Below are 16,173 nucleotides of genomic sequence, written 5' to 3'. Positions count from 1 at the left end.
CCACAATGAAATAAAATGATTTATTGTGGTGGCTCATACATGTGCCCTCTATTTACGCAATACGCATGGTTTCTAAACTTCTCATAACCAGTCTTATTAAATCACGTTTTAACCTAAAAGCGTCCATTGGTTTGAAAATGGATCATGTTTTCCTCTTGCTATTTCTGTGTCTCCCAAAAGAAAATGTAACCATAAAAAAAAAAAGGTATATGCTAGCTGTATGTGAGGTGTCAGATGCAGGTTGCAGTGAGCTGATCCCCGTCCATAGTTGCTATCCAAACACAAATAAACAGAGAAGAACATTGGAGTTGATCCGCGCGAGAAGGCGTGGCGGAGGGCGGGCGGAGCGCGCGGAGTGCCCGGAGCCCTAAAAAGTGAAGGACCAGTCCTCTTCAAGCCACTACAGCCCAACTCCGAACCGAGCAGAAACAGAGCAGAGCACGGGACTCCTGCTCCTGGCTTCCCTTGAACTCTATAGCGATCGTAACTTTTTTCCGACCACTTCTTTGCCACACTGAGCAAAGTCTACGCGTCCCAACAGATCTGGGTCTGCGAGGTATGGCGATGAGACTTACATGGACGAAGTTGGAAAACTTTTGCTGACGTTAAAGTGGAGTTGGTCGCCTCGCTAAAGGCATTGTGGATTACTGAAACACAGCAGAACTAACTGCGGGGTGACCTTTGGCGTCTGTTTATTGGGGGTAAGATTATGTTTCCATGATAGTTGCTCTTTAATAGATTACATTACACTTGTGTTGAAACAGGTAGTGATAGTTCACGGCAATGAGACCCTGAGGAGCCTACTAATTGAAGGTTCAAACGAGTCCATGCTGTCAGAATATACATATTTGACAGTGTAAAGTTACATGTCAAAATACTTAGACTACTGTCAAAGTGAAAATATAGAATAGCATATCCCAGGGATCATCAACTAGATTCAGCCGCGGACCGATTTGTTCTTCAGCGGATGGTCAGGGGCCGGAACATAATTACGAATAATTTGTAGACTGCAAATTGACTGCAATGAGCCCAAACAGATATCATATTTGACTAAAACGTAATCATTTAAAACCTTTCTTACGTTTGTATAAGGTCACATATATATTTATATTATGCGTGGGAATAATTTGGAACAGATTTCCTCAATTTAAATCACTTGGAGCTGATTTGCTGTTAAAAAAAAAAAGTATTTTATGTCCAACAATAAAAAATAAAAAAGTAAATAAATAAATACATTGGTGGGCCAAATAAAATCACAGGACCGCCAGTTGGGGAACCCTGGCCTATAAGACACAACATATATTGCTTGTCATTAAACTATTACGCAAAGGCTATAGGTTATTGTAAAACTACAAATATCCTTATCAACAGCATGCTGACCGGGAGTTTTGTTGCACCTGCCCATTTCTGACAAATACCCACCTCACCACGACTTTAAGACGAACTGTTTATGCCCTTCATCTCATTCGCGAGTAAAGAGCTGTCCTATGCTTGTGAACATAAAATAGTCTAAGAACAAGGACCAAAGTCTGCTCTTTCCTTTCTCTGTCCACATGTGGACGTATAGCTACCTATAGGTTCACACACAGTAGCCTGTTTTAAGCAACTCAATGATCTGTACGTTAATAACCTAGCATTTACTCACTGACTCTAAACCGTGTTAGAATAAGTCATTCCATTGGCTAAAGTAAAATAACGTGGAAAACAGCTTATATTGGGTAAAATTCGATTATTATGAATGAGTCATTCTTTCAGACGAATGCTCAGCAAGGGTTGCCAGTCCTCGCTGGTTTTTATGCACAGTGGTATGCTACTACAGTAACTTATAGAAAAGTGAAACTCAAGAGGAGCACTATTTACACCTCAAAACCACACTGCCTGAACGGTAGCAGTAAATGGGACGCTGTAAAAATATATAAATATTTTAAATTAATGTTCACCCAGTCTAAAGTTTTGCAATTTACGCAAGAAGGTGAACATTTCAATTGTTTGAGAGGAGCACTATTTATTTACACCTCAAAACCACACTGTAAACGAAGTATTGTGCATGGAGAGAGTTGCACCGTGAGCTTGTTCGTGGGTTTGGAAAGCATTACTTTACAACTTGGTGTCATACACCACTTGTGCATGTAACCCTCAGTCATATAACAGTCCCATAATATTATCATACAGTTCTCATAACCTCACCCCATAGCACGTATAGCCTATGTACAGGAGTATTAACAAAGGATGTGTCACAAAATAATGTATTTCTCTGACTTTGCAAAGTAATGATTATAGGCTACAACAACATTCTATAATCGGTCTTGGGACGAAATTTACAACAAAAGTTAACGTAGTTAGTACATATAAGCCTTTGCTTTCAGAGATAAACATCGCTCAAGGCCATAAACATTACTCCAATAGCCTAGAAATGTATTTTACGACAAAAATGGAGGTAACATTTATTTTAGGAGATAAGCAACCCCTTTATATGTTGTTCTCCATTAATACGCCTAAAAGGAATAATAATAATAAATTATTATCACTTCTGCCAAGATTACAAACTTCAAAATCTGGTGATCTAAGAATACATTTAATTAGGCCTACCTGTTGTACACACGGCATTGGCATACAATGTCAAAATGAAACCAATTAGTTGTTTTAATGTCTCTTGGAAGATTTAATTGGGAGTGACAACAGCACAGTCGAGCGCATCGAAAACAACGTCTCCAACTTTTATTTTTGGATACATAACATATATTTATGTTATTAGAAGGAATAACCATGTGCTCTAGAAAAAAAATGAACGAAATGTATCTTGTATTTTCACCAGCCAAATATTCAATTTGCAGTACCCACGTCTTCTTATTGCACCTTGTGCACAAAAATATACAACTTGAACACTCAACATGTCTCTAGAAAAAAAATGGTTTATAACCAAATATTAATCAGTTCGCCTTTAGACTGTATGCAAATCGTCAATCTTGAAGTAAATGAGTCAGTTGAAGTGACGTAATAAAACACTGAACGTGAGATAATCCATATCAGCCCTTATTAAGGCCGTTCTCAAGATGGTTCTAAATTAATTAAATATAGGCTATGGTCAAACGGATGGAAAAGCTCTAATGGAAAACTATTTGCTGCATTGTGCAAAATGCATAAACATAATTTGTGTCTACCATGTTCATTAACTCTATTTTTATTTTACTTGTCTAATTGCAGTATTTTCTAAGTCTATATTGTGCCGTGTTGTGGGTTGATGGTGAACTCATATTAATTTGTATTGTTCATGTCTCCAACAGGACCTTCACCGTGGTAGAGTTGTGCCGAGGCCCTAACCGTGAAGCCTTTAGCCGCCGAGATGGGGAGCAAAGCCCTGCCCGCTCCGATCCCTCTCCACCCGTCTCTCCAGCTCACCAACTACTCGTTCCTGCAGGCGGTCAACGCCTTCCCCGCAGCCGTCGACCAGCTCCAGGGACTGTACGGTCTTAGCGCGGTGCAAACCATGCACATGAACCACTGGACACTGGGCTATCCGCACATGCAGGGACTAAGGTCGACTATCACTGAGATGGCTGCGGCTCAGGGCTTAATGGATCCCCGGTTCACCTTCACGGGGCTACCGTTCGCCGCACACCTCTTCCACCCGAAACAGGGCATTACTCACCTTATCCCCGGGCTGCACAAGGACCGACCACCGCGCTTTGACTTTGCCAACCTGGCGATAGCTGCCACCCAGGAGGACCCGCCGAAGCCTGGGGATCTTTCAAAGTTGACAGCGGGGCTCGGGGGCGCGATCTCTGAGTTCAACAAACTGTCGCCTGATAGAAAACCCACCCGGGGAAGGCTTCCGTCAAAGACGAAAAAGGAATTTATTTGCAAGTTCTGTGGCAGGCATTTCACAAAGTCGTACAATCTTCTGATCCACGAGAGGACCCACACAGACGAGCGGCCTTACACCTGTGATATCTGCCACAAGGCCTTCCGAAGACAGGACCACCTGAGAGACCACAGGTAAGAAACAAAGCTCTGAATGTATGGGATGATATGGCGTTGGTTTCTCTAAAAGGACAAACGCTTTGATAGTGGTGTGTACAGAATAGCGTCACGTCATATTGTGATCGCGTTTTATTCATATTCATTTGACTTTGTTCACAATTCCAGTATTGTAATGCACTGAAGTCAGACTTTTTTTCATATGTAGGTATTTTTGTAATAACTAAGCTATGGTGCGTGCGCAGTGCAGCGTAGGCCTAGTCCATATTCCAAGAGGGCGCTAAAGCCCCTTCACGCACGAGAATACAGATCAAGTTGCACAACTGACAGGCACTTCTCAGCATGACTCAACGGCTTTGGAAATGCCACAAAGAAGAAATGCCATTATATGAAAGGTGGTCCGTTTTAACTGCGTCTCCTCTGTCTTCTAATTTCCAGATACATCCACTCCAAGGAAAAGCCCTTCAAATGTCAAGAATGTGGGAAAGGATTTTGTCAGTCTCGAACTTTAGCCGTTCATAAAACATTACATATGCAGGTGAGTCTTCCATCCAAACCTATATCATCTGCCATCACAAAACCATATTTATTAACACATTTGATACCAATCAACATGTATGTGAGTCAGCAAACTATATGAGGCATGAGAGCTCACATATATGTGTACTCATGTTATTACACGCGTCATGTCTTAACGCATGTGTCACTGATCAAATTTGGCATATTTTCTGAAACCTAAAAATATATATATTTTGATTACCTGTATGGATAGCGATTGTGTCTCGACTATATTTGGCATATATGGCAATAACTGAATGATTATGATAAGCAGTTTAAAGAAATATAGGCTAGGCCTACAGACGTTCATTTTGTTAGGGCACAGCTTACTTTCAACACAATGTCAATAACTGACTGAAGATGCATATTATAATACAATACATATATTTCGCTAAATAAACTAAAGGGAATAATCCTTTGCTTGCTTTAAATCTAAACAGGAATCTCCTCACAAATGCCCCACATGCGGAAGAACCTTTAATCAAAGAAGTAACCTGAAAACTCACCTTCTCACCCATACAGACATCAAGCCCTACAGCTGTGACCGCTGCGGAAAGGTGTTTCGGCGCAACTGTGACTTGCGACGGCACAGTTTGACTCACACCCCTCATCAGGACTACTAGCCTATCGGAGAAGGCTGATGAACAGCTAAACAAACAAACAAACAAACAAAACGGACGTAAACAGAGGAGACAACAACATCGACGAACGTTTTCTTTTTCCATTGAAAGAATATCACAAACTGAACTGTGGACAAGCCATATTACAATGGACTGATTAACAGTACTGCGTCTCCAGTGAAAGTCAAGGAGCCCAGACAGAGACAGACCTTCTACCTGTAAATATCAAGACTTTTGGAGCCCATGTAAATAATGTATTTTTAAAATTTTTTCCTTGAATTAAAAAGTTGTTTAAAAACAACCCTAATGTTTAAAGTATGTTAAATTGTATTTTAGAAATAAAGCAAGTTAAATATTCCCATTGGCAACATTGTGTTTGTTTTATTCCATCGTTCTTTGCTGCGTAAAAGTAACACGAATTAGTCATGACGTGGTGGAATGAAAGGAGAGTCTAGAACTCCTCCCCACACCACCACCTTATTGTCGTTAACACAAAACATAGTTCATTGTGTTGACAACTTGTTATTTTAAGACGCGTTTTTATTGGAAATAAAGGAGTGGTGATGCAGCTTATAGTGACATCAACTTACTAGAAATAACCTTCCAGAAATAAAACTATTTTGGCCTAAGTAACATGTAGATCTCTTTGAGAATGATTAGGATTATTACTACAGTAGTGGCCTTGTTGTTTTTATAATATAATAATAATATGCCATTTAGCAGACGCTTTTATCCAAAGCGACTCACAGTCATGCGTGCATACATTTTTGTGTATGGGTGGTCCCGGGGATCGAACCCACTACCTTGGCGTTACAAGCGCCGTGCTCTACCAGCTGAGCTACAGAGGACCACGTTTGTTGGTGTTACTAGTATGCTGTTATTATTAATAGAGTATATTGTAAATCTATTGTGATCCTAGCTATATGACAGCTGACAGTAGCTCATTAGCCGTTCTATTAGCAGCATTAGCAGCAGGGCGACACGTCATATCAGATAGCTTTATCTCCGCCATGGCCTCTGATCGCTACTGATCATTATTATACATTTAAGAAGCTGCAGAGTGGGTCCACAGTGGCAGGAGGCCACGCACAATTACACAGTAGTGTTCACTACAATTTCCTCAAGCTAAATTAAATACATTTGTTTGGAAAACATGAATTATAATTATAATTATAATTATTATTATTATTATTAATATAGGTAAAGTATTACAATTGTTATTATTAGGCTATTACTATTATACTAGTATTACTGTTTCGTTTTAGTAGTAGCCTATAGCCTACCCGTATTTAGCCATAGCATGTAGGCTTATTTTAATCTTGATTTTCTTAATCGTCTCTTTTCTTATTATGCCAGATCAAGGCAATAGTTGAATGTCTTTCCACCAACAGTAAGGAGACAACATCTTTCATCAAGTGTAAACGCAAAAAAATAATTCACATGAACATCGCTGCTATTGCTAAGACGTTTCAACTCTTAGAAACGAAATGCGTAAGCTTCCAGAGATTTTGTGATTTTCAAGAAAACATGTTTTTGTTTCCACATCCAAGTGCTCCGGTAAAAACAAGCGTGTGGTAATATAGTGTTATCTCTCTCTCTCTCTCTCTCTCTCTCTCTCTCTCTCTCTCTCTCTCTCTCTCTCTCTCTCTCTCTCCCTCTCTCTCTCTCAATTTCAATTTAAGGGCTTTATTGGCATGGGAAACATTTGTTAACATTGCCAAACCAAGTGAAATAGATAAAAAACAAAAGTGAAATAAACAATAAAAATTAACAGTAAACATTACACTCAGAAGTTCCAAAAGAATAAAGACATCTCTCTCTCTCTCTCTCTCTCTCTCTCTCTCTCTCTCTCTCTCTCTCTCTCTCTCTCTCTCTCTCTCTCTCTCTCTCTCTCCCCCTCTCTCTCTCTCTCTCTCTCTCTCTCTCTCTCTCTCTCTCTCTCTCCCCCCCTCTCTCTCTCTCTCTCTCTCTCTCTCTCTCTCTGTCTCTCTCTCTCTCTCGCTTTCTCTCTCGCTCTCTCGCGCTCTCTCTCTCTCATTGTGAAAATATGTTCAGCAATGCACATTGTACAAAACCTGACTTACAAAAAAGTACAAATGAAGTCAAAACGAACAGTGGACATAATTATAATCAGGCCTACCTATTCAACGCCGATCGTTGAATAATACGAGATAAGGCCTGACTTTTGACCCAGAAGTTCTGTTGTAACGCCGCCTACCTCCTATTTTCAAATCAAAGTTTATTGGTCGCGTAGGCCTGCACAGATTTGCAGATGTTATCGCAGGTGCAGCGAAATGCAAAACCTAAAAAGCACCGCTTCGATTGGTGCACTGAATTGAGCCACATTCTACTGCAACAGCTAAAGAAGTAGTAATATTTTAGAACAATATAGAAACAATAATGCAACAGCAACAACAATGGTCCCGTCATGAAAATAAACAGAAGCATACTACGGCCTACCTTTACAATTGGGCTGTAGGCCTACTTCTAATAAAAGCATGAATAGCCTAGTAATAATCGTGTGTATAATAATCAGGCATTTCATTGATAGGAAACGCTAACAATAATCGACATTTCAATTATATAAATTGCAATTATGTGAAACTATATATATATATATATATTTGGATCTAATTTATTTTAAAATAAATTATCTGTAACCCTTTTGTTTATCCGTATGATAACAAGAAGTATACACGTGCATCAATAGGAACGAAGAACACGTCATCGTCCACTTAGTTTTTAACTCTAGATTAATGACACAAATGACCTACAGTGCTTTAATCTTAATAATAATATTAACATTACAATATAACAATATTCTTACATTTATTTTTTTATATATTTTTTACAATATTTTAATAATACATATATGTAATAACAATATACACATTTGGGCTAAATAAAATTAGGCCTATAAGAATACACCTGAATAAAAAATACAACAATTAATCATATTTTTATATTTAACACAACTAACAAACATTGCTAAGCCTGACGTCTGTAACACATATCCTAATGTAACCATCCTGGCCTGTTCTTTCAAAAACACACACACACACACACTCACGTCATGATCGAAAGCTATTTATGATGACTGTTTGGCAACAAGTGTGCTAAAACAACCCGAGTAAAAACCCTAAACGCTGTATAAGTGAGTTTGATGTGTAATCTGTCTCCACATTAAGCTCCTTCCATGTAATTCCGCCCCGAAGCTTTCACTCTTTGAAAAGGGAAAATAACCTTAGAAAGGTTAAGCTGTAGCCTGAAACGCCATGAGGACCCCGAAGATTTAGGGTGAAACTCGAGGAAGTCGATCTTAAAGGAACAAATATAGAGCTGTCAAATGTCCTGCCGTTGACAGGAGCATTCATAAACGGGACAGCATTTTCACATATTCTCAGACTTCTTTACCAGTTAATTTGCTATTAATTTCTATTGGTGTTATATCCCTTAATGTTTCTAAGAAATGTGATTGTTTTTAGTCAAACACTTCAATCCAGTGGGCATAGCCTGAATTTATTTGCAGTGACAAAGAGTTTCTAGAAATGTCTAATATTATGATTGGACATCAAAGGAGCAGTTACAATTGACTATTGGCTGGAACAAAATCCTCTCAAAGGAGCAGTTACATTGACTATTGGCTGGAACAAAATCCTCTCTTTAAATAATTTCAGTGCAAGGACACATGTTAGCACTAAACCCATGCCAAGTCGGTGCGCTCACCATTGAGGCTAAGAATGGGAAGTCACATTTCTAACTGAAGAGTCAATCGCTATGTTAGGGCCAGGGCCAGGGTGAAGGCTGTGTCCTCACTAGCCTTATCTCACTGAGAGCGAGGATAACAGCTAAGTGCTCAATAGCCTCACTTACCCCTGACTCTATATATCAACAGGATCTGGCGTTGGACAACCCTAGCTGACACCAGGCTTTTATTATGCACCAGGCTTTTATTATGCACCAGGCTTTTATTATGGTAATGTAACAAGATATACATACCAGATACCTTTATTGTGGAATAAATAACAAACTAGACAGAACTATATTTGTCATAGATTTTGTTACATAAAAGGACATTAATTAAAGAGGCAATCAGCAGTAGAAACAATAACAAAGAAATCTCCCCGCCCCTGGTTCGGTAAACAGCTGAGGGTTGGGGCTGGAGAAATGTAACCACTCTAAAATTCATAGACAGAGCTATGGATGCAAGGATTGACCATCCATGATATCAAAATGATAGTTTTAACCATGTTTTGAGGCTATATAGTTTGTGTACATTTTCTTTGTTTACAAACATTGGATTAAAACAAGTTTACAGCGCCTTCAGAAAGTATTCACACCCCTTGACCTTTTCCACATGTTGTTGTGTTACAGACTGAATTTGAAATGGATAAAATTAATATTTTTTGTCACTGGCCTACACACTATACCCCATAATGTCAAAGTGGAATTATGCTTGTCTTGAGTCAATAAGTATTCAACCCCTTTGTTATGGCAAGCCTAAATAAGTTCAGGAGTAAAAATTTGCTTAACAAGTCACATACTAAGTTGCATGGACTCACTCTGTGTGCAATACTAGTGTTTAACATGATTTTTTAATGACTACCTCATCAATGTATCCCACACATACAATTATCTGTAAGGTCCTGTTGGTAGATGGGGAAAAAAAAGCAGACGTTGAATATCCCTTTGAGCATGGTAAAGTTCTTAATTACACTTTGGATGGTGTATCAATACACCCACTCACTACAAAGATACAGGCGTCCTTCTTAACTCAGTTGCCGGAGAGGAAGGAAACCCCTCAGGGACTTCACCATGAGGTCAATGGTGACTTAAAAACATTTACAGAGTTTAATGGCTGTGATAGGAGAAAACTGAGGATGGATCAACAACATTGTAGTTACTCCACATTACTAACCCAATTGACAGAGTGAAAAGAAGGAAGCCTGTACAGAATACAAATATTCCAAAACATGCATCCTGTTTGCAATAAGGCACTAAAGTAATACTGCAAAAAATGTGGCAAAGCAATTAACTTTTTGTCCTGAATACAAAGTGTTATGTTTGTGGCAAATCCAATACAACACATTACTGAGTACCACTCTCCATATTTTCTAGCATAGTGGTGGCTGCATCATGTTATGGGTATGCTTGTAATCGTTAACGACTGGGGAGTTTTTCAGGATAAAAATTAACTAAGTGGATTTAAGCACAGGCGAAATCCTAGAGGAAAACCTGGTTCAGTCTGCTTTTCACCAGACACTGGGAGATTAATTCACCTTTCAGCAGCACAATAACCTAAAACACCAGGCCAAATTTACACTGGAGTTGATTACCAAGAAGACAGTGAATGTTCCTGAGTGGCCGAGTTACAGTTTTGACAAATCTGCTTGAAAATCTATGGCCAGACTTGAAAATGGTTGTCTAGCAATAATCAATACCAATTTGACAGAGCTTGAAGAATTTTGAAAATAATAATGGGCAAATATTGTACAATCCAGGTGTGCAATGCTCTTATAGAGTTACCCAGAAAGACTAACAGCTGTAATCACTGCCAATGGTGATTCTAACATGTATTGACTCAGGGGTGTGAATTCTTATGTAAATTAGATATTTCTGTATTTCATTTTCAATACATTTGCAAAAATTTCTAAAAACATGTTTTCACGTTGTCATTATTGGGTATTGTGTGTAGATGGGTGAGAATAAAAATCTATTGAATTCAGGCTATAACACAACAAAATGTGGAATAAGTCAAGGGGTATGAATACTTTCTGAAGGCACTGTATATTTTGGGTTCTGATGGGGTAAGACAGTTGAACCAAGCTCATGAGGCATTTATAAGTTATATTCTTCAAGATTCAATGGGTACATATCATTAATTTAAAAGTCCAAAAATGGATATAGCAACTGCTGATTGTCCCTTTAAACTTATTAGGCTATATATTTGTCATACATTTCATGATACATTGAAAGGACATGAGAGGAATAAGTTGTGTGTGATTTGCAAAACTACACCTGGAAATAGGGGAGAAGTTTTAATATGAAATGGAATCACATCAGAATTAAACAACATGCTCAAGCAGTAATCAAGTGGTTTAAATCAGATTGTGGCACATATTTGAAATCTCCCGAGGAAATGAACATAACAGTAACACAATAATAAATGCACATACGTATGATTTCAGTGTTCTATTATTTTTCATTGTATTGTATTGAAATCAGACATTACAGAACTGCTGGGAGAAGTAATCAAAATCTCGACAATGACTAGCAGTTGACACATGAAGACTTCTGCAGACTAGAATCTAAAGACTAAGCATTCGTTTGAATATTTCAGCATGATGAATAACACATTTAGCTTCTATTGTTTATTCCTATTCCGAGTACTCTGGTGCAACATTTGAGACATTTTTATTATAGCCATACATTTCCTACTATTAATCTATTTGATTTTAATTACTGCATCATGCTAGAATTATAATCAAACCATTCATGACCTACATTTAAGAAGATGACTAGCTACTAGTATGCAGATCATGTATCCTCAAACCCTAAAATGCAATCGTTTGTGTTTCCATTGCGTTTGATAAGTTTACACAATTTTTGCTTTGAACACATTTTACTATATTTTATGAATGAGAGGAGGCTAGGAAAGGGAACCGCCTAAATGTATTGGTTCGGTCCCATCACGGGGGCGGTAACCTAACTAGGAAATGACGACACGACAGTTAGCACCCGGAAGTTCTGTGTTAGTTGATGATGACGTTTGCCTGAGACAGATGTGCCTTGCTTCAGCTAACGGAATGAATTAACTAGTGTGGTACCGAAGAGATTCATTGAAACTGCAGCAAACAAAGTAAGGAAAAATAATTGAGTCTAAGTAAACAGACAGCAGTCGTATAAGCTTCGTTTACTTGGCTACTGAATGACTAGACATCTAGCTAGGCTAATGTTAGCAAGCAGGCTAGGACTGGAGCTAGTCCACTGTCATTTGGCTAGCACACTTTTCCAGAATGCGATATCTCCATATGCAAACATGTTCTTGGTTTTCCACTTTCTACCTGCTACTACACCCCTTTTGATAGTCCAATAACTAATCAGCTAGCGAACTAACTCTAGCCAGCCCTATGAACTGCTGCTAACTAGCTAACTAGGTAGATCACTAACGGTACGAGCCAGGCCCACAAGTTTGTTGAAACTTGCATGCACATTTTTCTAGCTATCTGGGTTGCATTGTATGTTCTTAAAAGGCGCTTCATGGTCAATCCGCAATCTGCATTGGCCGTGCAGCATTTACGGTGACATGGCCTCTGCTGAAGTCAGGGCATTAATACTTCTTGCCCTTCGCGGAGCAGTTGTCAAGGAAGTGAGTTTGTGTTTATACAGGACATCCCGCCCTCACCGACCGTTAACCAATCATGTCAATGCGGAGCTATACGGAGCCGTCCTCATTGGTACAAGGCGCATGGCGGTCAATTTGGGCTCTGCATGCATCCGGAAGCTTCACAATTGGCCTCTGCGCCGCCGACCACATTTCAAATCAAGCATTAATTGGCTTTAATCCATATGAAAGCGTCGGTACACATCAGGTACACCCATAGAGATGTATAGAGCAGTCATCGTTTTATATGTGGCGCTGTAGCGTCAGTAACAGCATAGGTAGCGCCATTGAGGCTACAACTCATAGGAATCCCCACCCAGTTGACCATTTTGACTACTTTAAAATGGCGGAAGAATGGTGGAAGACCTTAATGGTGCTGCCCATGCTTAAATGGCTTTAAGGCCACTAGAGGCCTCTATCATTCTCTATGGCTACACTAACATATTCTGAGATAATGCAAGGACCGTTAGCTTATCTACCTAGCTAGCTAGCTAGCTGCCAGGCTGTGGTGAGCTGCCACAGTTCAAATCTAATTGTATTGGTCACATGCTTCGTAAACAACAGGTGTAAACTAACAGCGAAATGCTTACTTACGGGTCCCTTTTCCAACAATGCAGAATTAAAGATTAAAAAATATCAAATAAAAATAGTGACACAAGGAATAAATACTCAGTGAATAACGAATAACAACTTAGATAAGCTCTAGTCTCACTACGTAGCAATGCAAGCTAGCAAATGATCCTCACTCAGTCACACAGATCGTATACATGAAAAAGGCAAAACAATATGATGTTGTGTTAGGTGGTTAGCTATATAGCTAGCTATGTAACTTCATGTTGTCAGACAAAGGAGAATCTATAACACACATCATCTCATGACGGGTTCTACCAGTTCACTGCAGTCCTGCATCTCTAGCCATGGCAGTTCGTTTGACTGGAGGGCTTTGAGGGGCTGTAGGCATGGCCAGCTAAGTATATCCCTCGGTTACCAGATATGGTATTTGGCCAGCTCAACTTGCTTTAATCAACCTTTTAACTATGTATGGTGACTTGGAATGACTCCCCTCCAAAAAATGAGCTGACTTTCTTCCCTATTGTGTTGTGGTCCAGGACAGGCAGGATGTTGGAGTCCTATGTCACGCCCCTGTTGATGAGCTATGTGAACAAATACATCAAGAACCTGAAGCCCTCTGACCTGCAGCTGTCACTATGGGGAGGAGACGTAGTACTGAGCAAGCTGGAGCTGAAGTTGGATGTCCTGGAGCAGGTATGGAATAACCTGGAATGAAACTGGAATAAAGCTTATTAACACTGTAATAACATGTAATAACACTGTAATAACACTTTAATGTCCAGGAATAACACGTAGTAATGCTATTGACTTTGTATCTGCTCTTTTGCTGAGGTAACGTTATGAATACAGGCCAGGTCACTTTCAATCTGAGTCTGTTCTTTTGCTGAGGTAACTTTATGAATGCCACTCTCTCAATCTGACACATAGAAATGTGAAATTTAGAAAAACAGATTAGGATAGGAACCATCATGATGACTCCAAATTGATAGCCCCGTGTAGATCAGTTGGTAGAGCATGGCGCTTGCAACGCCAGGGTTGTGGGTTCGTTTCCCACGGGGGGCCAGTATGAAATGTATGCACTCACTAACTGTAAGTCGCTCTGGATAAGAGCGTCTGCTAAATGACTAAAATGTTTTTTAAAAATGTAAATAATTGTAACTTTTCCCACAAGAGGTCACTTGTTCCATTATACCATGGCTAGACTGAACAGACAGACTGCCACCTGTCTGTCTGTCCCTGCTCAATAGTGACACCCAGGGACACGGACTGGGATCCCACCAGTGCTGATGTCAAACATAGCCTAGTCTGTGTCCAGTGCTTGATGATGGGGAGAGAGCAGTAGCTTCATGTGAATTTTAGTGATTACTTTAGATGCAGATTTGAAACATTCTCTGTTCTACTCAATTCAATGGCTTTGATTGCTGTGTGTTCTTGTTCAGATATTGAGACCTTTACCAGAATGAAATCAGGGCCTGAAGGCCTAAACAACAGATATTGATGTCTTTACCTGAATGAAATCAGGGCCTGAAGGCCTAAACAACAGATATTGAGATCTTTACCAGAATGAAATCAGGGCCTGAAGGCCTAAACAACAGATATTGATGTCTTTACCAGAATGAAATCAGGGCCTGAAGGCCTAAACAACAGATATTGAGATCTTTACCCGAATGAAATCAGGGTCTGAAGGCCTAAACAACAGATATTGAGATCTTTACCAGAATGAAATCAGGGCCTGAAGGCCTAAACAACAGATATTGAGATCTTTACCCGAATGAAATCAGGGTCTGAAGGCCTAAACAACAGATATTGAGATCTTTACCAGAATGAAATCAGGGTCTGAAGGCCTAAACAACAGATATTGAGATCTTTACCCGAATGAAATCAGGGTCTGAAGGCCTAAACAACAGATATTGAGATCTTTACCAGAATGAAGTCAGGGCCTAAAGATGGTCCCCAATCCAATTGATATACAGAAGTTTTCTTGTTGACTTGTTCTTGTTCAGATGTTAGTTATATCTACTTGGATATTTTACTTTGTTATTTTGACACAGAGTCCTAGTTTTATCTGTCGTATCAATCTGCAAGACTAGTGTTGACTGTTTCCCTTCTCCAGCACACCAAAACACTAGACCATCCTGCGTCCCAAATGGCACCCTTTCCCCTATATAGTGCACTACTTTTGACTAGAGCCCTGGACAAAGTAGTGCACTACGTAGTGAATAGGGTGCCATTTGAGACTCAACCCCATAACGAAAAAAGAGCCTTATTATTGGAAGCAGCTTGTACTTGTAGACAACTGACAGTGGGGACTGGGAATGTAATGGATTACCATCTGGATGTTTAACGCTATGTTCAAATCTAGGCCCTTTTCCTCCTCTTTTGTCGTCTTTTTTTTTATTGTATTGAATTTGGGCAGTTTTATAATGTACAGAGAAGTGATTAGGAATCCTCCTCTCAGCCAGTGGAGTGGTGGGACTGGATCCTATACAGACAGACGTGCTGTAGCCTAAATCCATGACAGCTTCTCCTCAGAAGGGAATGGAAGGAGCATGGAAGGCTCAGTGTGTCTGTGTCGTCTGGTAGTTTCATACCACCTATTCCCCACCATAGAGCACTAGAGCAGACGTCTCAGTGGTTGAAGATGCGTAACAACACTGTTCAGCCTGTGAATATATCTCCCTGATTCTCCTTGTGAAAACAGTATATACAGTGCATTCGGAAAGTATTCAGACCCCTTGACTTTTTCTACATTTTGTTACGTTACAGCCTTATTCTAAAATGTTCTCATCAATCTACACCCCATAATGTCAAAAGCGAAAACATGTTTTTAGAAATACCTTATTTACATAAGTATTCAGACCCTTTGCTATGAGACTCGAAATTGAGCTCAGGTGCATCCTGCTTCCATTGATCATCCTTGAGCTGTTCCTACAACTTGATTGGAGTCCCATCTGTGGTAAATTTAATTGATTGGACATGATTTGGTAAAGGCACACACTTGTCTATATATAAGGTCACACAGTTGACAGTGCATGTCCCTATGGTGAAGCATGGTGGTGG

At 39.6% G+C, this 16,173-nt stretch overlaps 2 protein-coding genes across 3 annotated transcripts in view; both read left to right on the top strand.

Moving 5' to 3' along the window:
- Window positions 1-411: 411 nt before the first annotated feature.
- LOC121585433 (protein odd-skipped-related 2) lies at window positions 412-5,524 on the top strand. Of its 2 annotated transcripts, none has more exons than XM_041901781.2 (4): window positions 412-701; window positions 3,285-3,996; window positions 4,417-4,516; window positions 5,059-5,524. In XM_041901781.2, the coding sequence occupies exons 2-4, from the start codon at window positions 3,344-3,346 to the stop codon at window positions 5,131-5,133; spliced, it is 828 nt and encodes a 275-aa protein (XP_041757715.1). In that variant the 5' UTR covers window positions 412-701; window positions 3,285-3,343; the 3' UTR covers window positions 5,134-5,524. The 2 variants fall into 2 exon arrangements, with proteins under 2 accessions (XP_041757715.1, XP_041757714.1); XM_041901780.2 differs by having other exon boundaries at window positions 4,977-5,524.
- A 6,389-nt stretch (window positions 5,525-11,913) lies between these two features.
- Window positions 11,914-16,173, top strand: part of LOC121585310 (vacuolar protein sorting-associated protein 13B-like) — a 719,687-nt gene continuing 715,427 nt past the window's right edge. The window contains exons 1-2 of the mRNA XM_045226113.1: window positions 11,914-12,015; window positions 13,650-13,806. Of these exons, the coding sequence (XP_045082048.1) occupies window positions 13,660-13,806 (147 nt within the window). The 5' untranslated portion in view covers window positions 11,914-12,015; window positions 13,650-13,659. The remainder of the gene's footprint in view (window positions 12,016-13,649; window positions 13,807-16,173) is intronic.

The sequence above is a fragment of the Coregonus clupeaformis genome, chromosome 17 (genome assembly GCF_020615455.1).
Source record: "Coregonus clupeaformis isolate EN_2021a chromosome 17, ASM2061545v1, whole genome shotgun sequence".
Taxonomy (NCBI): Eukaryota; Metazoa; Chordata; class Actinopteri; order Salmoniformes; family Salmonidae; genus Coregonus; species Coregonus clupeaformis.
Note: the sequence above shows the minus strand (reverse complement) of the source record. Positions and strands in the feature narration are given on the sequence as shown.

Bases quoted from the DNA above. Each gene is read 5' to 3' on its own strand.
- LOC121585433 (XM_041901780.2), top strand. From the start codon at position 3,344: ATGGGGAGCAAAGCCCTGCCCGCTCCGATCCCTCTCCACCCGTCTCTC. The intron at 3,997-4,416 runs GTAAGAAACAAA...TCTAATTTCCAG, and splicing joins GACCACCTGAGAGACCACAG to ATACATCCACTCCAAGGAAA. The intron at 4,517-4,976 runs GTGAGTCTTCCA...AAATCTAAACAG, and splicing joins ATAAAACATTACATATGCAG to GAATCTCCTCACAAATGCCC.